General features: G+C 43.2%; 1 protein-coding gene across 1 annotated transcript in view; it reads left to right on the plus strand.

Moving 5' to 3' along the window:
• LOC124036237 (RIMS-binding protein 2-like) overlaps positions 1-16,843 on the plus strand; it is a 139,518-nt gene extending 122,675 nt beyond the window's left edge. Inside the window, exons 13-26 of the mRNA XM_046350540.1 lie at positions 269-916; positions 1,511-1,651; positions 1,998-2,150; positions 5,849-5,969; positions 6,506-6,619; positions 7,976-8,151; positions 8,750-8,918; positions 9,131-9,193; positions 9,537-9,640; positions 10,210-10,233; positions 10,738-10,809; positions 11,035-11,178; positions 12,003-12,047; positions 13,846-16,843. Coding sequence (XP_046206496.1) covers positions 269-916; positions 1,511-1,651; positions 1,998-2,150; positions 5,849-5,969; positions 6,506-6,619; positions 7,976-8,151; positions 8,750-8,918; positions 9,131-9,193; positions 9,537-9,640; positions 10,210-10,233; positions 10,738-10,809; positions 11,035-11,178; positions 12,003-12,029 — 1,956 coding nt within the window. The 3' untranslated portion in view covers positions 12,030-12,047; positions 13,846-16,843. The remainder of the gene's footprint in view (positions 1-268; positions 917-1,510; positions 1,652-1,997; positions 2,151-5,848; positions 5,970-6,505; positions 6,620-7,975; positions 8,152-8,749; positions 8,919-9,130; positions 9,194-9,536; positions 9,641-10,209; positions 10,234-10,737; positions 10,810-11,034; positions 11,179-12,002; positions 12,048-13,845) is intronic.
• Positions 16,844-20,164: the final 3,321 nt, after the last annotated feature.

Consider the following 20,164-nt stretch of genomic DNA (forward strand, 5'->3'; position numbering starts at 1 on the left):
CCTCATGTTCAACCCTGTGAAAGGGAGTGAATGTTGTAACCTCTAACCAGCAATGCTGTGAGTTATGTGTAACACTCTACCGCCATCTGGTGGATGAAATAGTGATGTTCAGTCTATGGTTTCTGCAGGGCTTTTGTCATGCAGTGATTTGCAAACAGATGTAACCAGGCTCCATTTTGCCTGAAATAATATATTATGTTTGTTACATAAGATATGTGTATTGAAGAGGTGTGTATGTGTGTGTGGTCCCTGTCCTGTGTGTGTCCAGATAGCGGAGGTGATGTACCCTACGGCAGACTATGTGACAGTGGAGCTGAACAGGATCCAGTGTCTGGAGGCCAGGGAGGTCATTGTCAGGACGTTATCAGCAGAAGGAGAGTCTCAGGACTCCCCCGTGGCCACCATACCGCACAGTATCTTGGGGCCTCCCCATCACTCACCCCACCATCGCCCCCCTGCACACCCCCATCCTTTGCCCCAGCACCATCCGCCACACACACAAACACACCCGCCCTACCCCAAGACCTACCCCTTGTCACACCCCCAACCTCAGGTCCACCCTCAATCCCAGCCCTACACCTTGCCCCATGGTCAGCCGCTGCGCCACCCTCCCCCTCACCCCCACCCGCAACACCAGCCTTACCCCATGTCTAAGCCCAAACTAGTAAGTGCCAGAGAGTCAGAAACCAAAGAGCATGAGGTAGGCCTGCGGCCTGGCCCGCCCTGGGAACGCTCCCTCTCGCCCCTCCCTCCTCCCATGTGTGGACACACTCTGGAGCCGCCCCACTTCCAGGGGCGCCGTTCGCCCTCTCCTCAGAGGATCCTGCCCCAGCCTCAGGGAGCCCCCATCCCCAACACCATCGCCAAGGCCATGGCCAGGGAAGCTGCACAGAGAGTGTTCGCTGAGAGTAACCGGGTAAGCAGCCACAGAGCCACTATACATACAGTATACTTAAGTAATAAGGCCCAAGGGTGTGTGGTATATAGCCAATATACAACGGATAAGGGCTGTTCTTAGGCACGACGCAACCCGCAGCAGTAAATTAGAGCAGTAAAAATACATGTTTTGTCATACCTGTGGTATACGGCTGTCAGCCAATTAGCATTCAGGGCTCGAACCACCAAGTTTATAATTCAGATTGCCCTATGGCATGATGATGTACAGCGCAAACAGAGCTTGATTTGTGTGCCAAGTGCCTTCGAGACTCTCAACACCACATGGTACTACTGAGTCAACACTATAGAGAACTAACATCATTGTGACGGTGTGATGCATCTGCAGCAGAGAAGGCTGGTGGGAGGAGCTATATGAGGACGGGCTCATTGTAATGGCTGGAATGGAATAAATGGAATGTCGAACGTGCTTTCCATATGTTTGATGTGTTTGATACGTTCCATTTATCCCATTCCAGCCATTACAATGAGCCCGTCCTCCTATCGCACCTCAAACCAGCCTCCTATGACCTGCAGCTATATGTAAGGTTTTCTTGTCTCTGTTTCCCTGTGTCAGATTGAGAAGAGGAACATCTTCAGTGAGCGGAGCATAAACTCTGATGAGGAGGAGGATGGTTATGACTCTCCCCACACCAGGAGGAGAGGGGCCTCTGTGGACGAGTTCCTCAGAGGCTCTGAACTAGGGAGACATGTACGGGTAATACAAAACAACAACCCTGTCGCATGTTAAATACAGAATAACACACGCACTGGGCACAGACGTCAATTCAACGTGTATTCCACGTTGGTTCATTGTCATTTCATTGGAATGGTGTGGAAACAATGTTTATTCAACCAGTGTGTGCCCAGTGGGCAGTTTGTTTCTCTCCCAGCATCACTCTGGAGACGTTCCTCCTGGCAAAAATGCGTTCTATTCTATTCTGTGTAGAGTTAAAGTGATGTGGGACAAAGAAAAATGAATAAAGACATTATAAGTTTTAAAATAAGGTGTTACTTTAACCTATAGCTCCATGTTAAAGCTGCCCCCCCCCCCCTTCTCCCAGCACCACTACAGCCACAGTGAAGAGTACCAGACAGAGAGCAGCCGCGGCTCCGACCTGTCTGACATCATGGAAGAGGACGAGGATGACCTGTACTCTGAGATGCAGCTGGAGGAGGGCCGTCGACGCAGCATCAACTCTCACAACACTCTCAAGGTACAGCACACACACATACCCCATCTGGTGGGGGTCTGACCTGGAGAGGAGAGGGGGGGGGGTGAAAGGGAGGGTCATCCCATCTACCGTGGCCCAGGCTGCCCTGTCTCTCACTGTCAGGCTTTACATGCAGGCCCGCTGTGGGCTTTGCCTGCTGAGGTCTCCAGCCTTGTCTGAGCTGAACAGAACACTGCATCAGCTTTATCTTCCAAGTCTTAACTTACCCATGTGAATGGCTGTACTACACACCCAGCATGTACTGTATGAAGAGGTGAACACGATGTGCCTTGTCTTTCTGAGCTTGGTATTGATCGAAACATGGAATGTTGTTTTGTCTCCATGTGTATTGCATTTTAGTGTACATTTTAAGAATGTCCACATCATTATTGTTCATGAATACTCTGTTAATACTCTGTGTTTTAACAGAGTATGTCATGGCCAAACATTTACCTTGTAAAATGTACTGTACCATCAGCCAGAAGGGTCGTCATGGTACATCGAATGCATAGGGGAATCTCATTTAAGTGTGTTTAGGCTACTTAAATGGAATAATTCACTTTTGGTTGTGTTCATCTCATGTTCTACCTTTTGTGGTCAAGTTTTTTGTTGTTGTGGTGTGTAGATGGTTACCTTTGTGGATGTGTGTACCTGTCTCCATTGAATATGTTGAAGGGACACGTGGATGTGTAGCCAGCAGTCATTGTGTAACAAGATCTACCGAGGGACATTATTAGTAGTGAAACAGGCCATTTCTACTGTGTTGGATCATAAATACAAAGTAACGTGTTCAGATGTATTCATTTGCAGTGTCAATGTATGAAAGGCTTCCAAAGAAACATGTTTATATTTCAGCTGTGAGTAGACTTTCAGTTGATACATCAGCCAGATATGATGCCTTACAGTGTATGAATCAACCCTGTATACTGTACAGCACTCAACAGAACAGTGTTTTTAGGTCTCGTATCAATATGCCCATACTGAATCTGCCTATGTTTCATATGACAGTACCTCAACATGTATCATCCATCAGTATGTCTCATGTCTGTGCATCAAATGAATGTCCTGTATGTATTTGTGTATTATGTTCTTCAAATGGAGTAGAGTTCTGTGCAGTAGTGCATGCAATAAGGGTCAAAAAGCAGCAGCAAGCACAGCTGAGATTTAGCAAATAGTCATTATTGGGAAATCTAAATCTGTCATAAGAACAGACCTCGGGTCATGTCTGAAAATGTTTGCTTATTCACTAGCCCAGGCTGTGCTTGGTGCAAGGTGTTTTAAGGCTTTTCTTCATTAGTTCATTCACTTATTCACTTATATGTTTCGTGAGTTTGTCACCTGTTTCATTTCTCTGTGAGGATTTCTCATATGGCAGATTTTTTGCACCCTTTACGAATCTGTCCTGGCTACCGAAATCCTCTCCCAGACCCATCCTCAGTGTGGCTGTCTATCACTGCCTTTGGTTCCTCCCACAGATTCCCGTTCAGAGCATGCCACTTCCCCCAGCTCACGGAATGACACTGCATGCCTTGCATCTGGCCATTCTGCCACAAATAACTAATTATGTTCTTATTTTGTCTTTTTTCCCCATTTTATTTTTTATTCACACACTGTGTTGTTTCCTGCCTGTTCTAACACCTTCAAAAACTAAACGAACCTCCTGAAATTTAAACAAAACTCCTCATTCAAATGCCAATCCAAACCACTCAACTCTGCGCTCCGCTCTGTGGCTGGACCGTTCTGGTCATACAGAAGTATTACAGGCGTCAGGACCTGGGAGAGGAGAGGGACTGCTGGGACCTACAGAGGGAGGTGGTGAGACAGAAGTCCCTGCGTCGTAAACGGCTCCACAGCATCCCTGAGGTGGCCGAGGACGAGCCCGACGGAGTCAATGGGATGGGTCATCATCATCAGCGCCTGCGCTTTGATGACGGAGGCAGGCCTGGTACACCCCGCATGCATCGAAGGGGCCCCCGTATCTCCCAGCAGGACCCCCATCAGCACAACCACCTCTCCCCCAGCAAGAACCACCGCCGCCTGCTGCAGCGTCAGCACTCCTCTCCCCGCTATGCCTACGCTTTCGAGGAGCGCAGCCTGCGCCGGCTCACCAAGAGTCCTGACAGTGGCCTGGACTGTGGCAGCGAGGAGGAGGGCTCTTTGGGGTACAGGGGTTACCCCCACGGCAGCCCCATGAGGGGCCATATCCGCTACATCCACTGTGAGGGGCCGGTAGAACGAAGGGCTCTGGCTGCAGGCAGGAAGAAGCAGCTGACACGGCAGTGCAGCATGGATGAGGATTACTGTGACAGCCCTAAGACGGGCCACCTGTCTGACCTGAGGAACAGGGAGGTGCACTACGGGCCATCGCGGGAGCCAAGCCCCAGACACGGAGCCCTGAGCGAGGGCAGGCTCCACGAGCTGGACAGGGCCTATCACAGGGACCTTAGGGCCAGCTATGTGAACAGGCTCAACAGGGTCTCGGACCAGCCGCTGGTGTGTGTGACTCAGACTCTTTTATCTGCTGTATATTCCATCAGCAAGCAGTAAAACCATACCTTTATTCTTGGTGTTTTTTCTCTCTATGGGTCTCCCGCCTTTACTTTGATTTATTTTTGTTTTGTGCAGTATTCTGGCAAGTTATTCGTACATGTTCATGGTGATTCTTATTTGTAGTTTTTCATGTGTGTAGTTTGCTCGTTTTTAGAACGTTCAGTGAGTTTTTAATTGAAGCATTTTTGATTACCTAAAGGCCATTTCAAAAAGTTTTTTGTGTCTGATGTCTCTGAGGAGAAAGATTCATTTTAAAACAAAATGGCAGCTCAACCGTAATAGTTTGCATGGGGATGCGCTATCCCTATTCTGCTCCGCCCTCCTCTCTCAACCAGCCAGTGGGGTTGATATGCAGCTCTGACAGACATCTTGTCCATCCTTTCCCACCTCTGACTTTACCCTGATTGCTCCACCTTCCACAGGGGATCTCAATTCCAGCATGACCTGGCTCTCATTGCTCGTAAAGGCTGGAGTCCTATGACAAATCCAGCCTTTCCTAGTGGGATTACATCGAGGGTAGTCTCTCATAGCCTTTAGCTGATTTAGCCATCAGTCCATCTGCATCATGTTAGTGCTTGGCAGACAATGAACACTCCCCTCTTCATGTTGTCCCCCCCCAAAATTCAGCAGAATGTCCTCTCCTACTCCCATACCACACACAGCAGTGGTCAGCTTGTTGCTCGATTCCCCTGCCCCCATCTCTGTCCCATATATCCTGTATGACTAACTGGATGAGAAGCCTTTGGGCCTCAGTCTCTCTCTCTGGTTTGAGCCCCAGGCTGAAGCCATTCTGGTTGTGCTCAGCTAACTATGCCTTTCTCCGTTCTATTCCCTTTCCTCTACTCGCTCACTCCCTCTTCTCATCAAGGAACAGACATGAGCAGAACAAAAAATGCAAATGGTCTTTAGCTAAACATCTGATCCTGTTGTGGTGTCTGGGGTTGATTTACTTTGGTTCTGTTGATGGTTTATTTATTTGTTTGTTCTCTTTATTTTATGGGTTTATTTATTACTCTTATTTTGCCTCCTTAAGGACAAATGGAAGTGACGTCATTTGCTCTTATAATTTTGCGATCCTTTTGAATGGCTGGTTCGTTCTGTGAGGAAGGCAGTTTATTTGAACCTAAGCTGCATTTTCTCTCCCTTTAAAGATTATAGGGAACTCCCCCTCCCATGGATGCTCCCATGGCGACCGGCTGGACCATTCAGGGAGGAGGCCGGTCCACGGCGGCAACCCCCCACAGCGACGGCCCATGATGGTTCCTTCCATTGGTTAGTGCGGTCACCACATGACGAGATGCCCCGTCCTCCTCTGCAGGGACTGTTGTTGTGTATTTATTTTCCCCATGTGTTGCCTTACTCATGTGAGCTGAGCTGAACATCTCTCCCATAGACATATGACCTTAAACAACCATGTAGTTCTCTGTAGTGGTGTTCCCCTACACCTGGAGTTCAGTCCATCTTCATACCTCTTTATGGTCTTTCTGACTTGGCATAAGCAGGTCGGGGGAGGGGCTGCTACTGTTTACTTGGTGCTTCTAACAGAAAAAATGAAGAGATGTGTGGTTGACGGTCTATAGCCTCTATATACTGTGATCATAGAGGGCTCACCCGCTTTAATCCTTCCCTCTATCTCACACAGTGCAAAGTATTGCTGTTTTACGTTGAAGAACTCCAGAGTACAACCTGTTTCCTTATCCCACCACCTTATCCCCCCCCCCCCCAGCAGCATGTCCAGCCAAGCCGTGGGCCAGAGCAGTGGGGGGGGCCTAACAGTAACACTGTGATCTGATTGGTATCGTCTGTAGAGATCACCATGATGGAGAGTAACAGTGAGGGGAGTGAGGGGAACCTCTCACCTGGCAAGGAGAATGTTTACTATCACGGCAGTGTAGCTCGGCACAGGATATGGCATCATAATGGTATGTGGCCCAGCTTCTCTCTAGAACAAAATGAATAAAACTTGCAAGTGACAGAGTTAAGAACCCTAATTGATATTAGAGGTGAATGGTAGTCTAAAGCTTGAGTGTGAATTTTACACTAGGCTGACAGGGAAGACCAGATGTACACTTTTTCTGGAGCTGAATAATAAGTGTCCCCTCCCCTTCCTGTATGTCTGCCTGCAGCCTCAATTCCAGGCCTCCCTTTGAGACCTCCTCCTTCCTTCTTTACACCCTCCCTCTGCTCCTCTCTGGTCCTCCTCCCAGGGCGTATAGCCTCCCCCTGTTGACTCTGTGATTTTGCATGACCGATGATGTTTACAGTCCAGTGAGAAGGAAAACCATTGGATGTGTAAGTGGACTGGTGTCTTGTTGGTATCACTCCATTGCACAGTGATGAACCTGCTGTCATCTAAACCAAACATTAGTATTGTATCATTAAAACATCATTTAACAGAAATGTTCACAGAATTGTGCTATTGAAACAGTTGGTTCGTTCGTGCCAGGAAATCCATGAGTGACTGAATATCAGGGGGATTCTTTCCCCCTCACTGTCCCTGATCTGCTCCGGATGAGTCAGGTTTCTGCTATGGCATTTGATGTTCTAATTTCTTTCAGGAATGTTAATTTTCCCTTTACCTTAATACTTTATTTCTAATGTGAGCATGGTTTTTACCCCTTGCTTGTATTGATAATGAAGTATACCTCCTCATTTTGAAGAGTGGAACGCATGCATCTGTTGAGCTCTGTGAGACGGTAAAAGAGCAATGAACAGTCAGTCTGTTTCCCTCCATTATTGTGCATTGTCGTCTAGTTACCTCTGCATCCCATAGCTCGGCATGACATGTGCTGGCGTCTCTCCTACTTGACCTCTGTCTATCTGTACCTGTGAGTGTTATAAAGGTACTCTGTTTGTTGTTTTAGTGTCTGTCATACCAGCATTCAGAGATGTGTGGAAAAAACTGCCAATCTGTGCTATCTGTCAATTATAGACAGCATAGACTTTGTAAAATAAGTATCTTGCTAACATATTCTCATTTAATTCAAATTTGTAGATTTTGCTCTGTAATTGGGGTCTTATAAAACAAAAACTCAGGTGCTCCTTGAGAGGATGATAAACTTCGCAATGGACACAATAGTGTAGAATTACCATTCTTCAAACCCCTTTAAAGCTGTTTTTCACACATACATTTCATGGCCCTCTCCCCTGTCTATCAGCTCTGACAAAGTGACATCTTCTCGTCCCCCCTACCCTTCACTCTACTCTGCTCCCCAGCCTGTCCTGGGCTGGCAGTAGCAGGGCTGGCAGTAGCAGCAGTGCCCTCTCCTATGTTTCAGATGGGTACGGCGGGCAGGGCCGCGGGCGCCGGTCGCCAGAATACTACGAAGAGTCAGAACCAGAGGACCTGGCACGTATATTTGTGGCCCTGTTTGACTACGACCCTCTGTCCATGTCCCCCAACCCTGATGCTGCTGACGAGGAGCTGCCCTTCAAAGAGGGGCAGATCATCAAGGTGTTTCCCTGATCCACACAGTGCTTTAGTCCTATCTGCTTCACTCAGACTAACAACAACAGGGCCAAGTGATGACTTACAGCAGGGTTCACCAACTGGCGGCCCATGGGCCAAATTCGTGTGGTTTTATTTGGCCCCCAAATATAATTTATAATATTTTTTAAAATAGATTTTTTTTTACATAGAAGACTGTAAAAACACCAGTGAATCAGCTCCAAGTGATTCTAATTTAGGAAATCTGTTCCCACATATCCCCATGCATAATATGTGATCTTATACAAAAGCAAGCAAGATTTGAAATTATTATATTTCAGTCAAATATATCTGTTTGGGCTTCTTACATTCAATTTGTCTACAATTCATACAGTCTACAAATTATTATGTTCCGACCCCCCAACCATCTGCTGAAGAGAAATGGCTGAATCTAAGTTGATGATCCCTGACTTACAGCATTATGGTCATTAAATTTCACTGAAATGGACAGGCCCAGAATTTGATATAATTCTGCATCTACACTTTGAATTTGCTATTAAAACAGTAATGGTGGTGGCAGTCTCTTTCTCTCCCCCTTGCTAACATTGTTCTCTGTGCTGGTCAGGTGTTTGGGGATAAGGACACGGATGGTTTTTACAGGGCAGAGATCCGTGACCGTCCAGGTCTGATCCCCTGTAACATGGTGTCAGAGATCCAGACTGAGGATGATGAGATGATGGACCAGCTACTCAAACAGGGCTTCCTCCCACTCAACACTCCTGTAGAGAAATTAGGTAGTGCAGCACCTGGACTCCCACTTTCCGTTTTTTTTTCTCTGCTACTCTTTCGCTCTCTACTTTGCAGTTGATTGTCTCTTCCCTTTCTCTTCTCTTCTTTCTCTAACTTTCTTCTTCTAAACTTATGTCTTTTGCTGATGGTACTCTAATTTCTCTGTCTCTACAATCGTTTCCCTCATTCTTTTTTCTCTCTCTGCTTTCCTGTGAAGTGAACTGCGACCGCTTCAAAGATGGCCGCTCAATAAACCGCAGGTCCCGAAAATCCAAGCGAGGTCTGTGTTCTCTTTAGATGCACTCTTCCTTCACCTTCACGCTTTTCTTCTTCCACCCTTTCTTCACTTTTCTTATGAGTGTTTGAGTAGGGAATTATGGGTATTTTGAGTCTCCAACATGCTTGTCTCCAGTAAAGTGGTGGGGGTGTTCATTATGGCTTTCACCATCATGTACCATGTATCATGGAAACGGAATCATTCATTCGGCCTTTGCCATGGTAATAGACAGTCATTCATGCCTAATCATAAGGCATTACATTCTGTCATTTTAGTGTGGGGATTTACAACTGAGTAGTACGTAGTATTTCTAGTGTGTTACTTCTCATTCTTATTGATTGTCTAGAGAGGAACAGGCGGAGTGGGCGTCAGCACCCCTCGTCCACACGTAGAATGGTGGCCCTGTATGACTACGACCCCAGGGAGAGCTCCCCCAACGTGGATGTGGAGGTACAGCACTGCTAGACCTCTAGCTTTATATCCTCTTCTCCATGGCTCCACCCCCATTTACAGACCAGATGCCATCAGGATGCATGTGACTCAATACCTCTGTCCCTGCCCTTGATTGTATAACATGTTATAAACAGAAATAGACAGTCCATTCTTTATAAACTGAGAAAAAGGAATATGATCGGGAGTACATTTGGTCCAGGTCACAGTGTTTCCTGTATACACACCTCAGTTTGTCCTATATTAGACGTCTCACAGCTCATCAGAATAATTCAACTGTATGCTGTACTGTGTGTATGATGCTTTTGGAGGACCATCCTTGTTGAAGACTATTCCTGCTGTTGTGGAGTCAGGTGTAGAGGTAGTTCTACCCTGTTACTAACCACTTACCTGCTTGCCTTGCCAACATTGCACAAATACACCAGCCATACTTACTCCCTAGATTTACTCCCAGTCTGTACCATTAATTTAGTCCCCATTTATTAGTAGCTTAACCTTTTTCTGTTGTACTTATGGCCCTTCCCCCTGGTGTCACTCACTCTCGCCTTTCTATTGGCACGGCCACACAGTACGGGAGAGACGGGCTGAATGAGGTGAGTGAGAGGAGCGTCCGCTCTGTGTTTTCTCTGTAACTGTTGTTGGAGTGTTCAGAAGAGGTGGTCTTCACATGGTGGATTAGGCTACAGTTATACCCCTCTCATGAACACAACCCCTCACTCATAGCCTGCACTGGCATCCTTCCTCGGGTTGGTCTGTGTGTTGAGCAGTCTCCTATGTTTGGTTTGTGTGTTTTGGAGAGACCTGTAGGAGTGGGTAGTAGATAGTAGTGTGGTATGCCTATTGTCTGTGTTGCAATCCTGTTTTCAACCATCCAACACTTGATGCATTTGATAGTTGCAACAGTCTGCCAAGACTTCCTTGACACTTATAGATATGAAATGCTTCTCAGTGATTGGAATAGGAAGTACAGCATTTCACACAAATTCAACCCTAACAATATCCATTGTGGTTGGGTTGTAGAGATAATCTTCAACAGATTCAAGCTGCTTTGTTGTAGAGAAAGCAGGTCAAACTCGAACATCTCACTGTTTTGACAGGCTGAGCTGACATTCTGCGCTGGTGACGTCATAACAGTTTTTGGTGAAATTGATGAAGATGGGTTTCATTATGTAAGTATGTGAGATGTGACTTACACATAATGATATTTAAGGAGCACATTGTCTTCAACCAGCTTTGTGCAAATAAACACCAGTGGAAATGACAGTGATGGTAATCGTCGTCGTAGGATAAACAATTACAAATTGTCATTCTGTATCCCTTTTGTCTAGTCCGCTATATTGTGGAATCCGATGTACATTCTCCGCGAGTCACCCTGTGTGTTTGTGATCCCTCAGGGCGAGCTCAATGGACACAAAGGTCTTGTTCCCTCCAACTTTCTAGAAGAAGTGCCTGATGATGTTGAGGTTTTTCTCACTGACACTCAGCCTGGAGATTCTCGATACCCGCAGGACGCTGCAGCGCGGATAAAGACCAAAAGGGTACATGCTCTCTCGCAGTACTAGCCCCCTGTCATCCATTCGCTCCTTTCCGTTCCCTTAACCTCCTTACTCCTTTAGTGTCCCGTCTGTGCTTGTGTTTCATGTCTGAACGTATGACGGGAAGTCAGACTTCGGAGCATTACGCTGTAAACGTTGTTGATGTCTCAGAAATATAACGAAAACTATTAATACTTGACGGAGGTGCTTTTTATTTTTTAATGTTGACTGCTGTGAAGGATTTTAAAATGTGGACATGTTCATATAGCGTTCTCAAAGAGAATAAACGGAAACCATAAAAGACAATTGTAACTTTAAATGTTTTTGCACATGCACATTTAGCATTGCGATACATGCTTTAGGGGTATTACCTGTGTTTAATCTAAAATAGGCTCTAATAGAGGGAATAGTTTTGATGTACTGGAGGATGAAATATCTAGACTGTAGCAGCGTATGTTTTCTCTTTACGATGCATGAATTCCCCTTGAACGTTTTTAAAGTGAACAATAAGTCTAGTACAGTATGACTTTTGTATTTGCTTCCGAAGCCTTGTTTTTGTATATTGCTTACTTGTAAAATAGCATGCAAGATATCAAGAAGGTTACGTTGCTCTTTGAGAGTATAATTTCGAAAGTAATCATAATACTAGCTGTAAAATAATGTGACTATAATTCTTTGTTTAACAAATAATTGCAAGTTAATGTTTGAATAACAGCAGGTTTCATCTGAAGTTTCTTGGCTGGTGTTCTAGTTTGTCATTCTCATAGTGCAGACTATTGAAATGCCATCACTGCGTTTTTCTTTTCCTCACCCGCTTGGCAAAACAGAAGAAGAGTGTTCATTTCACACCTTAGAGGCTCTGTTTCCATCACGTAAGTGGGCAACTGAGGATACCAAGGTTACGCTCCCCTCGTCTAATGCAGATGACATGGGTTCCCCTTAGTTTCCGGTATGCACACACACACACACACACTTTTTATGACCTTTATTATACCAGTTTATGTTTCAGTTAATTCATTTTGAATGGATGTAAACATTTCTCCTTTTTTTTTATTAACCAGAACATTAGTGATAGAATACTGTGGAACACAGCAGGATGACACATTTGATCCGAGTTGACATATTTTACCGTTTTTGTTTACATTTGAGTAATTTAGCAGATGCTCTTATCCAGAGCAAATTACAATTAGTGCATTCAGCTTAAGATAGCTGGCTGAGACAACCACATATCACACTCGTAGTAAGTACATTTTCCCTCAGTAAAGTAGTTAACAGCGATGTCCGTGCAAAATTTGACGTTGAGTTTATTGTAAAAGCATTCAGGTTGTTGTGTTAACTTATGAATAATATATGCCATTTAGCAGACTCTTTGATCCAAAGCAACTTAGTCACGCGTGTCATACATTTTACGTATGTGTGGTCCGGGAATCAAACCCACTATCCTGGTGTTGCAATGCCATGCTCTACCAACTGAGCTACTGAGCAAGTTAAGGACGGCCACCCTAGCCAATGCATTAGACAAGAAGCATGGTATCTTCAGTTGTTTCTCTGGGTGTTGTACATTACAATGTCAGTCTCTCAAGATAAGACTCCTGCTGTAAATCATGGTAAGCTAAAAGGCCATTGTTGCACGTCTAGGTTGCCTCCCCGTAGTACTAGTGGTAACATTCAATCAGACTCTATAGCTAACATTCTGATAGAACCTCCTCTCTCCTTGAAGCAGTGCACCCTGCCACACTTAATCTAATCAAACTGCTCGAAACAAGTCAATGGTAATCAAATGTCTGCCAGACAGGCAATCCAATCAATCAGATACAATTATAATTGGCATTTCTTTACCCATAGATGCCCGAGATAGTGGTCCGCTCCACAATGCCCTTGTTAAGTTGTTGGTGGGGTGCACTTTTTCTTTCACATAAGGAATGATGCAAAATAGCAAAAAGAGCTATTAACATGTTTTTCTCATAGAAAGTGGCATCAATTAGATTTTCTAACCATATTTTCTAACGTATAATATGTAGTTATATACTACAGCCATATACTACTGTGCTAGAGACTACAGTCTCATGTTAATGGGATCTTAAGGATAGAGACTACAGTTTCATGTTAATGGAATCTTAAGGTTACATCTTTCCTAAGTGCAATTGAAAAGAAGCCTTTTAGCTCATGATTACAATTAAGGAATATGTAGATATTAGATGTTTACTGTAACCTAATTGTATATGAATGCCCTTTATATTTAAAAAGAAGATCTGCTGTCATATGTTGTCCCATAATGTTAATACAATATTGCATCTCTTGTTTTTGTGTGAAAGGCATGGCCTTTGCCATTGATAGCCATTCTGGAGAATCTCAGTGCTATTGGTAAAGAGAGCAGTAGTATGTGGACATATTCTTTGGCATTGAAGTCTTTATCTTTTAAACCAGCTTGATGACAGACTGTGTCTACGTGGGGGGGGGGGTATAGAGCACCTCAGTACACTAAAGAGACGACATCCGAGCATTGACAAGTTGAACTGGGCTGCACTATAAGGGAGATAGACTGATGAAGCCAAAGGTATGGTGGCCCTGCTGAGACAGAATGGACTGAGTGGAAGGGAGTAGTGACTGGGGTGCAAGAGGGCTGGCTTTTTAACCCCCCTGAACTGTCCCTTACGGGTCTTCCATTAGGTTCCGTTGGAAAAATCGAGTCCGCCACAGAAGAGCTGCCTACCCCAAAGTGCACCAACACATCCCCGGCACTGGCCCTGCTACCGTGGGGCCTGGCAGTCCCATCAGGGGCCCCCGCGACTTGTCCTCCAAAAAGAAAAAGGGACTGCTCTCCAAAGGGAAGAAACTATTGAAAAGACTTGGCGCTGTAAAATAACCCCTTCATATACTTGAAGTATATTACCAACCACATCATAGAGGGTTCTATTCAATCTGTAGTGCTGAAGCGGTACAGATTCCGTGATAGAAATGTAAAGGTAATTTCCGATTGTGAAGTGTTTACCATGAATGCAGTCTCCACTAAAGCGGGTACATTGCCTTTAAATTTCAATCACGCTGAAAAGCTGAATTTCCTCGATGCGGATTGAATAGAGCCCTAAATCTCAAACACTTCCATTACTGTAAGTTCAGTCCTGTGAGAAGAAGAAATCCAGTGGCTAAAGAGTTTGATGGCATTTAATAACCAGTCAGATGCTGTACTCTTACACATCTGTTGTTGTCTACTAGAAACCATTTATTTTTTAATTGCAGTGTGTATTTTGAATAAGGTCCAGGGACCTCATAGTTTCACATTTAATGTCATAAGCCAACCTCTCTGGTCATGTATATTTTGCTATCTGAAGCACAGGACTGCAATGCGATGGGATAAAATCTTGAATTGGCCAATAGTACGTAGGTGTGTGTTTGACTGAAGACTACAATGTCCCCCAGAATATGAGGTGTTTAAACCAGTCTCTTTAGGGCTGAGATCAAACGATAGAGCTCAGAATGGCCAGTCAACATCATACTTGATGAGACTACTACTGGTGGCCCTTCCTATCCATACACTTCATGTTGTAGTACCCAAATGAGGCAAGGAAAAGAGCAGTTTTATGGCCAGGCAGCTGAGGTCCTTGTATGGGAACTGTATGGGAGGTTTGCATGTTTTACCTGAAAGCACATCCAGAATGATCATTCCCACCCAACATTTGAAGCACATGCTAACTGATGGCCTTTTCTATCAGAACATGTTAGCAAGGCACATGTGCATGCTATGTCGGTGCATTTGATGACAGAATCTACACTGAGAAAAATGTACTAAATTAATTTTAGTAGTAAAAAGCATGTCCTCGTTTTCTTTACCTCCATACAGAATATTCCATACAAACCTAATTGTCAGATTGGTTCTCAGTTCAACTCAAGCCCAGGTACACATTTGACTAGCCACGATCTAGCACCTGAAGTCAAGATCTGTGCACTGGTAAAATATGCTACATCTCCAGAAAGACCGAAGTCAGATAAGCAAGTATCAATTCCTAACAGCAAGTATTAGTTATTCAAACACACCAAAAGACCTCTGGACAAGCACATTAGATAGGAAAGGGTTTCAAGATTCAGTTTCTTTATTTTTTAAGTAGTTGGATGGTCATGAAATGCCTAGTTGAAACCAACCTCCATGTATTTGCCTTATAAATGCACAATTGTTTGTGTCCAGTCAGTGGAGATTTTTTATGTCTTGTATGCATTCATGTCATTGCAATACATACTTCTAAACATGAAATATTTTTGCAAAAGATGTTTATCAAAGCTCGTGATGTGCATTTTATTACTTGTAAGAGTGTCATGTTTTCTGGAGGACCTGAGCATTATTAGCTTGTTTGAAACTTCAGAAGGCCCAACTTTACACTCTTCATGTTCTGTCCACATTAAAATGACAAAAAGAGAAAAAAAAGAAAGAAGTGTGGTGAAAATGTAAAGGTGTAATTTAATGTTTTTTTTTTGTCAGTACATTGTCACTATTTTGGCACAACAAATTCAAGGCACTTTTATTTTGTTCTTCGTGTTATATACAGTACTTGCAATGTGTTCATTCTGCATTCACAATCCCATTTTGACATAGGTTTGTGTACAAGACAATGGACAAGAAGGAAATGCAATTGAAGGCCGGTTCAATCAAAACTGTTTCCAGGATAAGTTTAAATCAGCATTCTTCCTGTGCAACAACAAAGCATGGTGTGAATTAATGTGCAGTTGGTTACCATTTTGTTTAAAACAAAATTGTAGAGTACACTCCAAACGTGCATTATGCAGTAGGAGAATGTTGTTTTTGACTTATCCCAGACACAAGGTTTGATAGAATAACCTTCATTGGATGTAAGTCATATTAAGTTATTTTTGTGACATAGAAATTGTGATTTCAACAAGACAAGTCTACCTCCATAATGACCCCTAGAATTCCAACTAATTTGACTCCATGTTCACAGAAGCCAACTCCATTTCATTTATGAAACTGAGCTCTTTCTGTTTGCCCAGAAGTATTGTATTTGTGTCAGCCCCCAAATAGCACATAGAGTAGTGAATGTATGATTAACTGAAAGCCAATGTATTATATTTATCAAAACTATCCATGATGAGTATGCAGATGTCCAGACATTTCTGGTCCAGTTTGTATGTGAAATGAAACCTTTTTCCATCTGTTAAGAACCTCTTACACTATTTTGTTAATCATTTCATCTTTCCATTCAATTTACATCACTGTTTTGTTTTTGAACTACTACTTACATGAGACTTGAACTGAGACTGCCAAAAAAGAATGTATCAAAAGCATTCTGTATAACGTTCTGTACAATTCTCAGCCAAATAGGCATTTCAATCTACAGTTAATAGATGTGCATCTTTTCCATAATAAGTTGTCCGTCATTGCTTCTATACATATTGTTTGAGTGACTTGCTCTTTTTGTACTTTGTCCATTTGTAAATTGTTTTTAAATGTTTATACTTGATTTTCAGACTGCCTTTTTTGTACATAAAAATTTATAATCAAACTGTGCAAAGCTTTCCCCATGGTGTCTTCAAAACCATGTTTTAAAAGTCTGCAATTGTGTGCTAGCTTTATGAAAAGAAATAGCCTATATTGGGGGTTACAAAATATTGTGTGGGTGTGCATGTGCAATTTTTTTTATAAAACAAATTTGATATTTTGTAATGCTGGTTGTGCCGTGTTTTATTTCCCAAATGCCATGGTGCAACAGCATACGTTTGAGTGGGACTAGAAAACAATGATTTGAATGTTATGTTATTAACCCGTTCTCAATAGCAGTTCTGTTCCGGAACAGTATGGATCACTTTCGTTTCTGGTTCCGTTTCTATTCCTTGAAAATGTTTGTTATTTTCTGGTTTTGTTCCCTGAACCAGTTCCAACCTGTACACTACATGCCTAAAAGCATCTGGACACCTGCTCGTTGAACATCTCATTCCAAAATCATGGGCATTAATATGGAGTTGGTCCCCCCTTTGCTGCTATAACCTCCAGTCTTCTGGGAAGGCTTTCCACTAGATGTTGGAACATTGCTGTGGGGACTTGCTTCCATTCAGCCACAAGAGCATTAGTGAGGTCAGGCATTGATTTTGTGTGATAAGGGCTGGCTCGCAGTTGGTGTTCCATTGGTGTTCAATGGGGTTGAGGTCAGATCTTTGTGCAGGCCAGTCAAGTTATTCCACACCGATCTCTACAAACCATTTCAGTATAGGCCTTGCTTTGTGCATGAGGGCATTGTCATGCTGAAAGAGGAAAGTACCTTCCTCAAACTGTTACCAAAGTTGGAAGCACATAATTGTCTAGAATGTCATTTATTTGATAGCTTTAAGATTTCCCTTCACTGGAACGAAGGGGCCTAGCCCGAATCATGAAAAACAGCTCCAGACCATTATTCCTCCTCCGCCAAACTTTACAGTTGGCACTATGCATTAGGGCAGGTAGCGTTCTCCCGGCATCCGCCAAACCCAGATTTGTCTGTCGGACTGCCAGATGGTGAAGAGTGAGCCTCTAGAGTCCAGTATCGGCAAGCTTTACACCACTCCAGCCGATGCTTGGCATTGTGCATGGTGATCTTGGTCTTCTGTGCGGCTGCTCGGCCATGGAAACCCATTTTATGAAACTCCCGACTAACAATTATTGTGCTGGTGTTGCTTCCAGAGGTAATTTGTTACTTGTTAGTGAGTGTTGCTACCGAGGACAGATTTTTACACACTTTGTACTTCAGCACTTGGCGGTCCCGTTCTGTGAGCTTGTGTGGCCTATCATTTCGTGGCTGAGCTGTTGTTGCTCCTAGATGTTTCCACTTCTGTAACGGCTGTTGGAAGGAGAGGGCCAAGATGCAGCGTGGTACGTGTCCATACTTTTATTCACTGAACATTAAATACAAAAATTACAAAGGGAATAACCGAAACAGTTCTGTCTGGTGCAGACACAAAAACAGAAAACAACTTCCCACAAAAACCCAGTGGGAAAAAGCTACCTAAGTATGGTTCTCAATCAGAGACAACGATAGACAGCTGCCTCTGATTGAGAAACACACCGGCCAAACAACAAAGAAATACAAAACATAGAAAATGAACATAGAATGTCACCCTAGTCACACCCTGGCCTAACCAAAATAGAGAATAAAAGCCTTTCTATGGCCAGGGCGTGACAGCTTCACAATATCAGCACTTAAAGTTGACCGGGGCTGCTCTAGCAGGGCAGAAATTTGACGAACTGACTTGGTGAAAGGTGACATTCTATGACGGTGCCACGTTGAAAGTCACTGAGCTCTTCAGTCTGGCCATTCTACTACCAATGTTTGAATTTGGAGAAGAGAAAACATGGTGTATGTTTACATTTATAAGTTTATTCATTTTCCAATTAAAAGTGAAAACAATTAATACAAGGAAGTAATTGATGCAAAGGACTGCGATGGCTATAATATTGGGACTCGCATGCCAAAGTGACGATGAGAGTCTGCTTGATGTTGCAACAAACTAGCCAGGTCCGACCATCCTGATATCGTGACCTTACAGTGCGAGACAAATATATTGACACCCTTGCACTTTTCAGAAATAGTTTCCTATTTCTTCTAAAGTAGCATGATATTTACCTTTTTGTTGGATTTTCAACATTGCAGAGAAATTTCAATTGTTGCACACTTAAGTATTTTTTTTCAAACCAGGTGCTTTCCAATGGACGAGCTAAGAGGAAAGTCATCCAGCAGCAACCAGGAAGCAGGTTCCTGATAATGATGATGCTCCTGTTTAATAAGGAAGAGGAAGGACTTCTAAGGATAAGAAATACATGTTTGTTCTAAAGTATGGCATGTTTATAGAGCACATTTCTTACAAGTTTATTCATTTCAAAGTTCTTAAAACAAAAATTCAAATAATAAATAAAATTGACAAATATAAGATAGATATTAAAATGAAACTAAACATTAAAATAATAATAGGGCAATAAAAAACAGTGAAACCAGTAAGACTGATGGAATTAAAATAAATAAGATAAACACAATTTTATAAAGCAAATAAACTATATCCGATTGATAAAATAGCACAATAGCATCACCCTATGTAAAAGCCTGGCTATAAAGTTGTCTTGAGCTCTCTCTTAAAAATGTCTATGGTCTCTGACGCCCTCAGCCGCACCAGCAGGCTGTTCCAACAGCCTGGTCTCATAGACAAGACGTAACATAGTCAATGTAAATCCGGGACACTCAAATTAGTATGATATGGTTACATAAGACATGTTTACTACATAATTTAACATGTGTTATTTCATAGTTTTAATGTCTTCACTATTATTCTACAATGTAAAAATAAAGAACATCCCTGGAATGAGTAGGTATGGCCAAACCTTTGCCTGGTACTGTATGTAAAAAAAATAAAGAAAAACCCTTGATAATAGTGAAGGCATCAAAACTATGAAATAACACATATGGAATCATGTAGTGACCAAAAAAAGTGTTCAACAAATGAAAATATATTTTAGATTCTTCAAAGTGGTCACCCTTCGCCTTGATGACAGCTTTGCACACTTTTAAGGTTACTACATGATTCCATATGTGTTATTTCATAGTTTTGATGTCTTGACTATTATTCTACAATGTAGAAAAAGGTAGAAAATAAAGAAAAACCATGGAATGAGTAGGTGTGGCCAAACCTTGGTTGGTTCCAAAGCCCAGGACCATAAAGACAATGCATGTCATGTATTGTCATGTTATGTCTTGTTCCTGTTCTTTCTCTTCTCTTCGTTTCCCCCTGCTGGTCGTATTAGGTTACCTTCTCTCCCTCTATCTCTCTCTCTCTCTATGGTCCCTTTCCTTCTCCCAGCTGTCCCTCATTCTCCTCTAACGACCTCGTTTACTCTCTCACACCTGTTCCCTCTTTTCCCTCTGATTAGGTCTCTATTTCTCTCTCTGTTTCTGCTTCTGTCTTTGTCGGATTCTCGTTTGCTTCGCCCTTGTTCTGTCCTGTCGTTATCTGCCTCTTC

Source organism: Oncorhynchus gorbuscha, linkage group LG05, assembly GCF_021184085.1.
Source record: "Oncorhynchus gorbuscha isolate QuinsamMale2020 ecotype Even-year linkage group LG05, OgorEven_v1.0, whole genome shotgun sequence".
NCBI classification, from domain to species: domain Eukaryota; kingdom Metazoa; phylum Chordata; class Actinopteri; order Salmoniformes; family Salmonidae; genus Oncorhynchus; species Oncorhynchus gorbuscha.